The sequence below is a fragment of the Hemiscyllium ocellatum genome, chromosome 3, assembly GCF_020745735.1.
Source record: "Hemiscyllium ocellatum isolate sHemOce1 chromosome 3, sHemOce1.pat.X.cur, whole genome shotgun sequence".
Classification (NCBI taxonomy): domain Eukaryota; kingdom Metazoa; phylum Chordata; class Chondrichthyes; order Orectolobiformes; family Hemiscylliidae; genus Hemiscyllium; species Hemiscyllium ocellatum.
Window position 1 is genome coordinate 22,481,688 of NC_083403.1, and position 13,948 is coordinate 22,495,635.

General features: G+C 39.9%; 1 protein-coding gene across 1 annotated transcript; it reads left to right on the top strand.

Annotated features, from left to right (window-relative positions):
* The first annotated feature begins 1,301 nt into the window (after positions 1-1,301).
* cdc42ep3 (CDC42 effector protein (Rho GTPase binding) 3) lies at positions 1,302-13,116 on the top strand. The gene is made up of 2 exons (XM_060856026.1): positions 1,302-1,835; positions 11,459-13,116. Exon 2 carries the CDS (start codon positions 11,774-11,776, stop codon positions 12,551-12,553), a length of 780 nt encoding a protein of 259 aa, XP_060712009.1. The 5' UTR covers positions 1,302-1,835; positions 11,459-11,773; the 3' UTR covers positions 12,554-13,116.
* The last annotated feature ends 832 nt before the right edge of the window (positions 13,117-13,948 follow it).

Here is a 13,948-nt window from a genome sequence, read left to right on the forward strand (position 1 = left end):
CAAACCTGGATATTGTCCAGGTCTTGCTACATTTGGAAATAATGTGCTTAAGTATGTGAAGAGTTGTGAATTGTGCTGACCAATGTGTGATCATCGGGAAACATCTTAACCTCTGACCTTATGACAGAAGGAAGATCTGTGATGAAGCAGCTGAAGATGTTTAGGTCAAAGACACTGCCCTGAGGAATCCCTACAGAGACTTCCAGGAGCTCAGATGACTGACCTCCAACAATCACAATAATCTTCTTGTGTGCCAGGCTCCAACCAGAGAGAGTTTTCTCCCGTTTCCCATATGTTCCTTGATCCTGCAGCCAGAAAAAAAGTGAATTCTTTTCATGGCATCTCATCTAGCCTTGCGAGATTTGAAGTTAGCAAAGGTTGCACCTTTAGACATGCTTAACATTTTTTTTTAACTCACAGCTTCTCATTACAAAATGCCATGAGTTGGTTTTCATTTTAAAAGGAGAAAGTGAGGTCTGCAGATGCTGGAGATCAGAGCTGAAAATGTGTTGCTGGAAAAGCGCAGCAGGTCAGGCAGCATCCAAGGAGCAGGAGAATCGATGTTTCGGGCATGAGCCCTTCTTCAGGAACGGAACGTCGAATCTCCTGCTCCTTGGATGCTGCCTGACCTGCTGCGCTTTTCCAGCAAGACATTTTCAGCTTTCATTTTAAAGGGCCAGCATAAATGTAATATGTTGCCAGAATCAATATATACAAAAAAATTAAATGCACATTACATACTTTTTACAATACCTTCAATCTAAACCTCAGCACCACCCTAAGTTTCTGGGAGCAGACCGTTCGGGGTGGACACAGTGAGTTTCAGCTAATTATATTCAACTTCCCTCCTTTGGTCGTTATAATTTTAAAACATTTTCTTTTAGACTCTGGGTATTCCGACTGTGTTAATATGAATTTATATATCTATGTTTCCATTACATGTACATTAGCCCGGCACATTACCACTGTACAAATATATTCTTGACTGTGTAAACACTGGAGAGGAGTTGGAATCGCAAATCGTTTTGAAAACCATGACTGGATTTTAAACTGACAAATATTGCTTTGTTTTCAATTGACTTGACTGCATAATTATATTTGCGCTGAGTACATTCTGATTATACACAACGTTTAGTTTCAAACATTTCTGAACCGATCCAATTTGAGTATTGAGTTCGCTTTTGAATTATTGTTAAAGACGGTAATTATTCACTGCTCCAGCATCTCGATCCAGAACGCCAAGTTTTCAGTAGTACTCCCCACTTCCTCAGCTCACACACCCATCTCAGTGTATAACAGAGCTTGTGATGTGTCTTGTTTTAAGCTCGAGAGGGTAGGACCGTTCCTTGCACCAGCTTCATTTTATTTTAACATATTTAACGGGCTCCCTTCACGCTGCAGAAATTGAATTCATGCGGTATCTGCAGCGCTCCCCAAATGTTATCCTCCTTACTGTCGGCCACTTGACAGGCAACCCACCTCTTTCCCCTCCCAGCTGTTTGGCTCTAGGGAGGGACAGATAGCAACAGGGAAAAGACTGTTCCCAACTGACGTGAATGTGACAGACAGACACAGGTGGACGCCGCTTGTCAGGATCCAAGGGTGGCTACAACATCTGGCCTGCTGCCACTGAAATTGACTCTTCAGTTCCGCAGACACACACATCCTGCGCACGCCACTTGCTTCAGGGGAGCTCATGCTGCTAGACCCTGCTCTGGGGATTTGATTTTCGACTACTTCAGCACCCAGCAAAGAGGAATTTCTCTCTCTCACGGACAAATCGACAGGATACTGAAAAATATTTAGCATCATTCCGCTAAGGCTCTGGGGAGACCGTAAGTCTTTTTCTTTCTTTCTTTCATTTCACTCCCACTTCCCATCTTTACTCTGATTGACAGCTCTTTTCTTTCTGCTTAGCTAGAGATCTGTTTGATTTAAAGCTGGATATAAAAGAGGTTCCTGATCTAGCAACTAAAAGCAGCTCCAAAAACCAAATGATTCACCATCCTCCACCCATTACGGGGATTTTACCAAGTGTCAGCACCTCAACCAATAGTTTACTCTCGCTAAGGCAGTTGGGATTAAATAGATACGATAATATCGCAAAATGCAAAAAAAACAAAAGTTTTTTTGAAAGTTAAGGCAAAATTTAATCTTGTTTCTGATGTTTTGAATATTGTTTTAGCTAATGTGCAGGAACAGGTTGGGGAAAAAATGTAACTCGATTAGCGTTTTCAGCGCGTTGGTCTAGAATATGCTGGGCAACCCCAACAAAATGAATGCTGCATCTGTGAAACTAAATACTGTGGGTGCAAAACACTCTCGGTCAGGCGACACATGTTCCTCTCTCCACAGAGGCTACATGGACTGCCAGTTAATTTGGTGGTCAGCTTCATTTGCATAACGCTGATTCTTAAAGATAAGAATCAATGTGCATCTGTTCTTATTTAGAAACAGTAAAGTAACTGTGTAACCGTACTTGTATAACCTTTAATGTAGTTTTTAAAAAAATGTTGCAGGGGAACTCTGGCGATGAGAATGCTCTGTCCGTGACTCTGACCCATTATGTGAAAAACTCTGGCGAGTTTGTTGCTTAAGAATTGAATTGACTTGGAATAATATTGTGCTCTGGAAAATAAATTACTGGAGCTTCATCATCTAAAAGACATCAGTTAGTACCATTACTAGATTTGACAGACCAAGCAGACTCCTTTGTCATATACTGTATTCTAAAATTCATTGATTTTAAATATCTCCATCATGACCTCTGGTTCCAATAAAGAGGAAATAATCACACTTTTGACTCAACCTGCTGGAGACTAATAGAAGTATTTTTGGCTTTTCACACAGATTATTGACTGATAGACTGATAGATGAAGGTGCCATCATGGATTATGTATTCACAAAGTAATTAATTTCTAGCTCTTTCCAAATTATAAAATAATCCCCTTATTTGTTTAATAGTAAATTTAAAATACTTGCCAGAAAGGCTTCTCATGCAGATATCTAATAATATGTTATGTGCAGTGGCAGAGATACAGGTTTAAGGAAAATGCAGTTGGGATATTAGGGGACTGCCAGGATTGGCTTTGATGGGGAAATTAGCTGTTTCTTGTCTTCTATCCCTATATTGAAATTTCACTCAATTGATTTGTTTTTTGGATTAAACAGAAAACAGTAAAAGAAAAGTGAACAAGAAACTCAGAAAATTTTTTGCAAATTCTTTTATATTATATTTCTTAGCACTGAGCTTATCCATCATGACTATTCAACTGTACACTGCACCACAACAATATCACTTCCTCTCATTGTATTTAGATGCTGGTTTTACTGGCTTTTACAATATACCTCTGACTTCACTAAGGGCTGAGATTTTCATATAACTTGATAACTGAGATTAGAAATTAAGGCATAAGAACCTCCTCCTGTGATCCTTCTTTGGGAACCTAACTATGCAAAGAGCCAGTTAAATCAGGGCTCTTTAGTGTCCGAAAGCCTCTGCTTGTGCCCACCTTCAAAGAGTGGAAATAAGGGTATTTTTCTTCCACCTCTTCCTTTTCTCTGGTTTCACGTCTGTAGCATGCAACAGATCAGGCCATTTCCTCCACTGCTTTTACATGCAACAGGTGTGTTGTTTCCATAACAAAGATGTTCTCTCAATGATAAGACAGGAAGCCTAACTTCATCTTTTGCAGGGGAATTGGCCAGATGCATGGAGAAATTTGCCATTCCATTCCCAAAGTGGAGAGAGTGCAGGAGATGTGAGCTATTGAATAGGCTGGGGCTATTTTCCTTTGTGCAGCAAAAGTTGAAAGAGACCTGATAAAAATGTCCTTACCTCTGAGCCAGGAGGCCCAGGCTCAAGTCCCAATTACTCCAGAGTTGTGTAATAACATCTCTGAACAGATTGATTAGAAAATATCAGTAAGATCATGAGGAGTGTGGTTAGAAAAACATTGGAAGGGGGGTCAATAACCAGGGACAAACATTTAAGGTAAGAAGTAGAAAGCTGAAAGGAGAATTGAGAGAATGTTTTCCACTCCAGCGAGGTGGGAATCTGGAACTCACTGTCTGAAAGGGTAATGGATTCAGGAATTCTTGTAGCATTCAAGCAACATTAAGGTATTCACTTGTATTGTCAAGAATAGGGGCAAAAGTTGGAAAATGTGGTTAGTGTAGTCAAATCTTTGAGTGGTGCAGATATGATGGGCTGAATAGCCTCCTTCTGTGCTGTAAATATCTGTTTGTCAAACTTACCTAGTGGGATGCCAATTTAGTGTTCAGAGATTAGGATCATAATCTCCATATGTCCAGACTCTTAAATGGGCCAATATCTGAACAAACAAAATCTGAAAAATGGGATAATCTTGGTTTAAAATCTAGACCGTAGTTCTCCAAACAGACTATGGAACTGGAGGGTGGCAGCCACGTGGGGGAAATGTACAAGGATAGGCAAACTACTGCAGTGAGAAGCAGGCACACATAAGATAATCAGAAATAGGCCATTTGGCCTCTTGGGCCTGCTTAGCCATTCAACAGGATGATTGCTGATCCAAAACACTCCTCATAACCACTTTCCTGCCATTTCTTATAACTCTGGATTCCCTTACTGATCCTGTAAATGCCATTTTTATAGAAGTATCACTAAAATACTCTACATATAATACTTTTTCTATTGGTATTCTAATAGTATCACTATTATAATTTAAATGTGATTTCCATGATTATTAATCCATCTCACAAATGATCCTTCAGTCAAGAACATTTGAAAACCAGCACTTCAGGGAATTAGACACACAAACATAAAATGAATTGAACATACATTCAAAGCAAGAGACAAGATGATGGGATGAGTTTTAGAATGCTGTAGCAGCTCACATAGACATTGGGTTAAGGGTAATACGGTGGCTCAGTGGTTAGCACTGCTGTCTCACAGTGCCAGATACCTGGGTTCAATTCCAGCCTTGGGTGGCTGTCTGTGTGGAGTTTACACATTCCCCCTGTGTCTGCATGGGTTTCCTCCAGTTGCTCTAGTTTCCTCCCACAATCACAAAGATGTGCAGGTTAGGTGAATTGGCTGTGCTAAATTGCCCATTGTGTTCAGGGATATTTAGGCTAGATGCATTAGTAAGGGGTAGGAAAATGGGTCGCTGTGTGTTCTCTTCAGAGGGTCAGTGTGGACTTGTTGGGCCGAAGGGCCTGTTTCCACACTGTAGGGATTCTAATTCTAAATGGTCATTACATTCTATGCTGTAGCTTCAATGGTTCAAAGATTGCCAGGTTTAAGCACATTACATGCAACAGGAAAATCAGATGCAATACTGCCAACGACTCAATTATCTATTCCTAAACTACAGGTGCATAATTATGAAAAGGTGACACAGCCCAATGTGGTCTGCCTAGGATTACAATCATACTCACTACTCAACCTCTCGAGAAGAAAGCAAACATCAACTACTCAGACACATACTTCCAGAAGACAGCCAGGATTGAAGTGCATACTGATTTAAAGTTGGGTTCTCTAAATAGGAAAATATATTTTACTCTGGTGATTTGGCTCACTATAGTGGGTGGAATAAGTAGACCATTTATTTTAAAGGAACTGAATGTATTAAAGGAACAAGTGGTTTGGGGATATGGTACATTGCTACTTTTCGTAACTAATGTAAATGTTTACACTAAATGTTACCTTTTAAAAATGTGCTGGGTTCATATTTAAAAGACAAGAATTTAAAAGCAAAGGGATGATATTAAAATCATACTGAACTTCAGTTGGACCACGTTTAGATCATTTCTGGCAAAAAGAATATTGATATCTGGAGATAAACCTTAAAAGGTGTCATTGAAAGTGAGAGAAGAGGGAACATTGGCTTAGCATGTTAAAAGTGTAGGGTTCCATTTTGAGTTAGGAAGTGAAACTTACACAACCAAAGTGTAAAGGTTTGGAAATTGTGAGGTCCACTAAAGATTTCTTACTAGTGCTCATTAATGAAGCTGCACGACATTTTAGTGGTAGGCACTTGACCGAGAATAACCAGCTGATTGGAGTAAACTAGTCATTCCAGGGGAAGTACCTTTTACTATTTACTTTCTGCTGGGGCTTCCATGAGAACTTTTGATACATTTCTGGAAACTTTCTGAGACACTGTCAAGGTATCATTAGCATTCTTGTTAATATTTATTCTGAAAGTTCTCTAGGGATTTCACTTAAAGAAAATTGATATTTATGTTCCAACTTATTGGGCATCTGTGGGACCCCACATGAAAATGAAAATTACATTTAATTAGCGCGTGATTCAAATTATGACAAACAGCAAAGAGACCCAGAATGGCTAAATCCAAGCTTCCTACCGATGTGTCTTTCGCGCACAGCATCAGTTAGTGTCTGCTCTCACCCATTCACCAAAATAACTCCTGTCCCTTCACAGATTGAGAATGTGAAGCTTACTGTCTCATGAAGTGATTGCAGCAGATTACCAATGCATTCAAAGACAGGATTGGTATCTGCAATAGAGAGAAGAGAATACAGATATAAGACAGTGTGGTGATTAGAGTGGAATGGAGGCTTGTGTGAAGTAAAGACTGCCATACATCAGCTGTCTTGATTGCTTGATTTTGCTCTGAATGCAATGGATGCTTAGTTTTGTCTGTTTTGATTTTGAATGAAGGAGGAATGTAGGCCTGAAGTACTACTTGGGACATTTTAACATTTATTGAACCTGATCAGGTGTACCCTAGAACTCTGTGGGAGGCTAGGGAAGTGATTGATCGGCCTCTTGCTGAGATGTTTGTATCATCGATAGTCACAGGTGAGGTGCCAGAAACTGGAGGGTAGCTAATGTGGTGCCATTATTTAAGAAAGTTGGTGAGGACAAACCAGGGAACTATAGACCGATGAGCCTGAAGTTGGTAGTGGGCAAGTTGTTCATCAACATTCCCCAGGACCTTACCATTAAGTGGGACAGGATTTTTTACATATTTGGAAAGCCAAGGACTGATTATGATTTGGACGACTGATTGGGGCTAGTCAACATGACTTTGCGTGGGAAATCATGTCTCACAAACTTGGTTGACTTTTTTTGAAGAAGTAATAAAGACGATTGATGAGGGCAGAGCCATAGACGTGATCTATATGGACTTCAGTAAGGCATTTAACAAGGTTAGCAAGGTTAGATCTCATGGAATACAGCAAGAACTAGCCATTTGGATACAGAACTGGCTTGAAGGTAGAAGACAGAGGGTGGTGGCAAAGGGTTGCTTTTCGGACTGAAAGCCTGTGACCAGTGGAGTGCCACGAGGATCAGTGCTGGGTTTCACTACTTTTTTGTCAATTATATTAATGATTTGGATGTGAACATGGGAGGTATAGTTCGTAAGTTTGCAGATGAAATAAAAATTGGAGGTGTAGTGGACAGCAAAGAAGGTTACCTCCGATTACAACAGGATCTTGATCAGTTGGGCCAGTGGGCTGAGGAGTGGTGGATGGAGTTAATTTAGATAAATGCAAGGTGCTGCATTTGGAAAAGCAAATCTTAGCAGGACTTAATAGTGAGGTCTTGGGGAGTGTTGATGAACAAAGACACTTTAAAGTGCAGTTTCATAGCTCCCTGAAAGTAGAGTCGTATGTAGCTAGGATAGTGAAGAAGACATTTTGTGTGCTTTCCTTTATTGGTCAGAGTATTGAGTATAGGAGTTGGGAGGTCATGTTGCGGCTGTACAGGATGTTGGTTAGGCCACGTTTGGAATATTGCATGCAATTCTGGTCTCCTTCCTATTGGAAGGATGTTGTGAAACTTGAAAAGGTTCAAAAAAGATTTACAAGGATATTGCCATGGTTGGAGGATTTAAGCTATAGGGAGAGGCTGAATAGGCTGGGTTTTTTTCCCCCGGAGCATTGGAAGCTGAGGGGTGACCTTATAGAGGTTTATAAAATCATGGTGGGCATGGATAGGATAAATAGACAAGATCATTTACCTGGGGTAGGGGAGTCCAGAACTAGAGGGCATAGGTTTAGGGTGATAGGGGAAAGATATAAAAGGGATTCGTGGGCAACTTTTTCACACAGAGTGTGGTACATGGAAGGAATGAACTGCCAGAGGAAGTGGTGGAAGCTGCTACAATTGCAACACTTAAAAGGCATCTAGATGGGAATATGAACAGGATGGGTTTGGAGGGATATGGGCAAAGTGTTGGCAAATGGGACTAGGTTAGGTTAGGATATCTGGTCAGCATGGCCGAGTTGGATCAAAATGTCTGTTTCCGCAGATCGTATTTCAGCCTAACTGCCGATGGATAGCACCTCCTCAAGCTTCCAATAAATTCCCCAAATGATGTACTGTTAAAGAGAGCTGCTTTGCACTGAAAGCACCAAAACAGAGTAAATTTGAGTACTTCACTGCTTATTTCTGATGGATTTACTATCTGGAGCAAGACAGCTTGTGAGTAATACAGGGATTTTTCCCTCTCTGTGTTTGGGTGTGGTTGACCATGGCATCAGGCAAAAAGAACAGAAGCAATAATCTGCACAGAAGCTTAACTAGCCAGTTGTTGCACTTCTGTCCATAAGCCTTATTCTATTGAAAAACAATATTGCACAACTATAACATCCAATGTCTATTTCAGAATTAATACCCTGAGTGTGAAGTACTTTGAGGTGCCATCAGCATATGAAACCAGCTATAAAAAAGTAAACTATTAATCTCTTTAGAACCCTAGTATTTCGTTACTTAGGGGGATAAATGCTTTGTTTCATCTGATTTTTTTTCCCTTTCTTTGACTCTGCTTTTGACCTCGCGTTTCTCAACTTATTTCTTATCAGTTTCTCCTATACATTGCGCCTCCAATGCTTCTCATTCATTTTTCTCAAGTTATGGATCCTTTGCTGTTTCCTTTATACATCTGATATATTGTGTCCTTCCCTTCATGTTTCTTCAGCTACAGCCTGTCCTGTCCAAATCTGACACAACCCTGAATGTATCACTGATTCAGTATTCACCCATTCTAATAGGTATCGAAGTCTCCATTCTATTAAGTTGTGTCTTATTAAGTTTTGTTCCATCACAGCGAAAACATCAGAATACCTTTGCAAGGGAGCAATATTTAACATTGTGTCTCATTCTCCCTTGTAATTCAAATTAATAATGCAACAGTGAATGTGTCAGGCCCAGTTTTTGGAAGTTCTCATTCTTCCTAATGTTATTTCTCTTACATTCCAAAGTTAACCACTAGGTAACAATTGCAAACAGGAACTAAGTCTGTTCTTATTCAATCCCTCTCCAGTGTCAGGCATCACCCATGGAAATTTGTAATGCCACAATTATTGACCTATTTGTGACCATCAACAGTTCAGACCAAGAAAAAGTACTCTGAGATGTTACCAGTTGGTTAAACTGCTGTAGCTGTTGTTTCAGTCAACTTGAAGCTTTTATTGAAGCTTTTAGCTTATGGAAAGGTTGCAGCTGCGCCTACAGTTTACAATTTTGTGCTGAATGAGGTGTGTGCTGCTGTAAATCATCACTACCTTCTGCTGTGGTGATTCACTCAAATGCATAGTCCCCTTTACCATGCAGATATTTAGTAGGATAGCCCAATAGAGAACCTGTTTTTAAAACTGAACTCTCAAAAATAACTGAGTTTGTTTTAGCAATTCTGAGTGAGTGAATAATATTTTCCTTACAGCAGAGAAGGCTAAGAGGAGATTTAACTCTGGTGCTCAAGGTACAGTAACAGGAGAGTTTTGAGGAAGTAAATAGATAAACTGTTTTCACCAGAAGGAGGGCTAGTAATGGAAGGACACTAATTGAAAATAATTGACAGATGAACCAGACATTTGATGGGGAAAAAAAGATTTTTACACTCTGGAAAGATTTGAGTAGGCAGGTTTAATAGTCATGTTTAAAATAAAATTGAAAGAATAATAAAGGCAAACTTTGACAGCCAAGGGGAAAAATCAGGACTAGAAGTAGTAATTTCAAGGAGACATCATAGGCATGCTGAGCTGACAGGCCTCATTTTATACTGTATCATTCTGTGAGATATGCTGAACCACCGTAATATATTAAAGGTAATGGATAAGCAAGAAGAAAACTTTTATTAAAGCAAACTCTCCCATTTATCAAATTGATATTTTATTTGTTATGGAGCACCCAGAATTGTGGGTAAGGCCACTATTTACTGCCTATTTTTAATTGCCCTTGAGCCATGTTCTTGATCCGCAGTAGTTTGTATGGTACAAGCACAGTGCCATTTTTAGTAGCTGTTTGATACAACTGAATGGCTTGCTAGGACACTTCAAAGGACAATTAGAAACAATCATATTGCCATGTAGCTCAGGTTTGGTAACATAGAAACATAGAAGATAGGAGCAGAAGTAGGCCAGTTAATCCCTCAAGCCTGCTCCACCATTCATTATGATCATGGCTGATCATTGAGCTCAATACCCTTATCCTGCACCCCCCCCCCCCCCCAACCCCCCAGCCCCAGCATACCCCGTGATCCCTTTAGCCACAAGAGCTATGTCTACCTCCTCTTTGAAAACAATGCTTTGGCCTCAACTGCTTTCTGTGGTAGTAAATTCCATAGGCTTGCCACTCTCTGGAAAAAATTTCTGAAAAGATTCACCCCTTCTCCTTAAACTGTGATCTCTGGTTCTGGACTCCCCCACCATTGAGAATATCCTTCCTGCATCTAACCTGTCAAGTTCTGTTAGAATTTTATAGGTTTCTATGACATCTCCCTCATTTTTCAGTGACTATAATCCTAACTTCCTCAATCTCTCCTCATTCATCAGATCTGGTAAATCTTTGCTATGCTCCCTCCATAACAAGAACATCCTTCCTCAGAAAGGAGACCCAAAACTGCGTACAATATTTTCACTATGAAGGTCAACATATAATTTACCTTCTTTATTGCCTACTTCATCCACACACTTTCTTTCAGTGAATAGTGCTAGAAGAGACCCAGGTCTTGTAAAACATTCCCCTCTCTCAACTTGACTTAAAGACAACAGATTTCTTCTCTTGGAGGAGATTACTAATTTAGATGGAATTTTTTGATGATAATGATTTCGTGGTCATTATTGCTGAGTTTAAATTTAAGTTAAATTACACCAGCTGCTGCTGTGGTACTAGAACCCATGTCCCAAAATATTAGCCTAAAATTCTGTATTATTAATCCAGTGACATTAACACTATGCCAACGTCTTCTCCCTACAGTTTTGTGCCGATTTAAAGAGATTAGCTTGTTCTTCTATATCTATCAATTGCTGTATTTAAATTCCTCCAGCTTCCATTGCCAGATTTGAATGTGTCAATCTGAAGAAATAACCCAGGGCTTTGGATCACAAATCTCGTAGCATCAAGACTATGCTACCGTTCTCTCATAGAATGAAGTTTGACCGAGTAGTTAGTTTGCAATTTGATCAATAAACATGCTCATTGTCTGTTTGATTTTCTTACAGAGATCACCGCATGTTTCTCGGGGCCAGATGTTCCAGGTTTTGAGTCATATAACTGATAACGGCATCAGATTTTATAGAGCTACCCAAGTTTGTGTTTGTCTTCCTTCCCTTTCACTGTGGAAAAAACAATATCCATTAGAAGCTGAAAAGGTTTCACGAGTTGGCAATGAGATTGGTTTCTCTTCAAAATAATAATAATTCACTGCAAAGAAACAGGGGAGACGGAACCTGAAGTCGTTTTGCGTGGAAGATTTTTATTTGTACCTGTGAGAAAAATTGGATGTTTCTGGACATTTTTCTAACACTGCCTGAGGGATGCCAGCTAAAACACCAATTTACCTGAAAACAACCAACAACAAAAAAGGCAAGAAATTTAAGTTGAGGGACATTTTGTCCCCTGACATGATCAGTCCTCCTCTTGGAGACTTCCGCCACACCATTCACATTGGCAATGGAGGGGAGCATGACGTTTTTGGGGACATTTCATTCCTCCAAGGGAAGTACGACCTCTTGCCTGGAAATCAAGGTCAGGCAAAGCTTAGTCAATATGTCGGGCACAGTGAATTTTCAAGGGCAAACAGTACCCCAAATTCTACTTTCTCTGAGATGCCCTCACCTGTACTGAAGAATGCCATATCACTTCCAAGCATTGGCGGATCTCAAGCCCTTAATCTTCCTCTACTAACTGCCGTAAGCTTTGTTTCAAAGCAGGATTTCTCAGCCCCTCCCAAACCCCCTCGACTCCACCCAACCACAGAGCAACACATGCCTGGCAAGGATGAGCAGTGTGGGAACGGGCACATTATTACAGAAGGAAGAGAGGTGAAGAAGTATCCAATGGTATTACAGAATGGTGAAGCCAGCATCAATCACTCACAGAAACTTCTTGGACAATCTACAGAGTGTAAAATCATGGAGGAAGATTCCACTCACAGGACCACACAGTGTGGAATGACAAAAACAAACAATGCATCGGAGGACTCCCTCCACAATCTCACCGGATCACTTCTCTCTCTTCAGCTGGATCTAGGACCTTCTATTTTAGATGATGTACTTAACGTTATGGACAAAAAGCACAAGATGGAAATCAAATAACAAGCACATTCTCAACAAAGTCAACTACGGAGATCTTGGACCTCTTTCACAATACACTTGAACCAAAGAACCTGTATATGTGCCTATTGACCTTGAGGATGAAAGGTCAATGTTGCCACCTGCTTCTTAGAAATGGAATCGGCGTCATCTGCAGTCATCTTTTGTACCGATGGACTGCATGAAGGACTGCTGTTTGGCTGTGATACAATTTCCACTGCTGCATTTATGGCAAAAGACAACCCACAATTTTTGCCCACTTGTTCACCAGAGGGGCAATCAGTTCATGTTTGCAGTGTAACTGGGTCCCGCTGAAACTTGTCAATGGCTAGGTCATTATTATGGCACTAGAGCAGAGCACCTTTTTGTGCAAATGGACTTGGTGTGTTTTGAGTCCGTGGTACCCATCCTTTATTCAGGCAATTATTAAAACTTAATTTCTTCACAACTATAATGGTAGTTTGCAACTATCTGTTTTTAGTCAACTATTGCTTGCTTTCCAAAGAAATTGTTTTTTTGTGAAACATTGCTTAAATGTACACATGTTGCTTGAAACAAGCGCAACATCTGACAGAATAAAGAATTAATTATGGAATATCATGCAGTGTCAGGTGTCACAGGAGTTATTTTTAATGATTCCTTGAAGATGGTATTTCCTTCAGTGACTTTGCCCGGTGACAGCATGAAGCATTGGTTTCACTCCTGATCAAAATGAGCATCTATGAATATAAGCTGAGGGTCCTTTTCTTGCATACTTTATTTCTTGCATAGCTTTTAGCAGCAAATTTATTGAATATAAAATTAAGTGGTGATTGGAAATATATAACTCTTCAGTCAAAAGTGTCACAAGCATTTCTAACATACCATGGTTTTATAGTGAGTAACAGAACTGGTGTACTGTTACACTTCACACAAGGCTCTCATTGTAAAAGTCCACAACAGAATAGAACACCAACTGCCAGTTCAGTTACTGCTGCTGGAGGTCACATTATTATCAATGGTACACACATATACATTTATTTACTGTATAATAGGAAAATGCCAAACGTAATATAAAATTCATAAGAAGTTACCAAGAATCTTTATTATAACAGCTAAAGTTTTGAGCTATATTAAAGATTAGCAGAAAATGAGGTAAGAGTTATGCCTATTAGGAATGATTATCATGGATGTGACCCAAAAGTGAAGGTTCATTTGTTATTTCTTAAGGTGGGATGTGGAAAATCTACTTTTGCTGATTTTAGTTTGCTTCCTTTGTCTCCTGAGGGTAATGAAACCACACCTGTTAAGATACAGACTCCACACATGGTAAAGTACAGGTAGACCACATGTATGTTAGAATATGAACTCCACATGCATCAGAGTTCCTGTTTCACAAATGTTCCTGCTGAGTTTAGA

Bases quoted from the DNA above. Each gene is read 5' to 3' on its own strand.
- cdc42ep3 (XM_060856026.1), top strand. From the start codon at position 11,774: ATGCCAGCTAAAACACCAATTTACCTGAAAACAACCAACAACAAAAAA.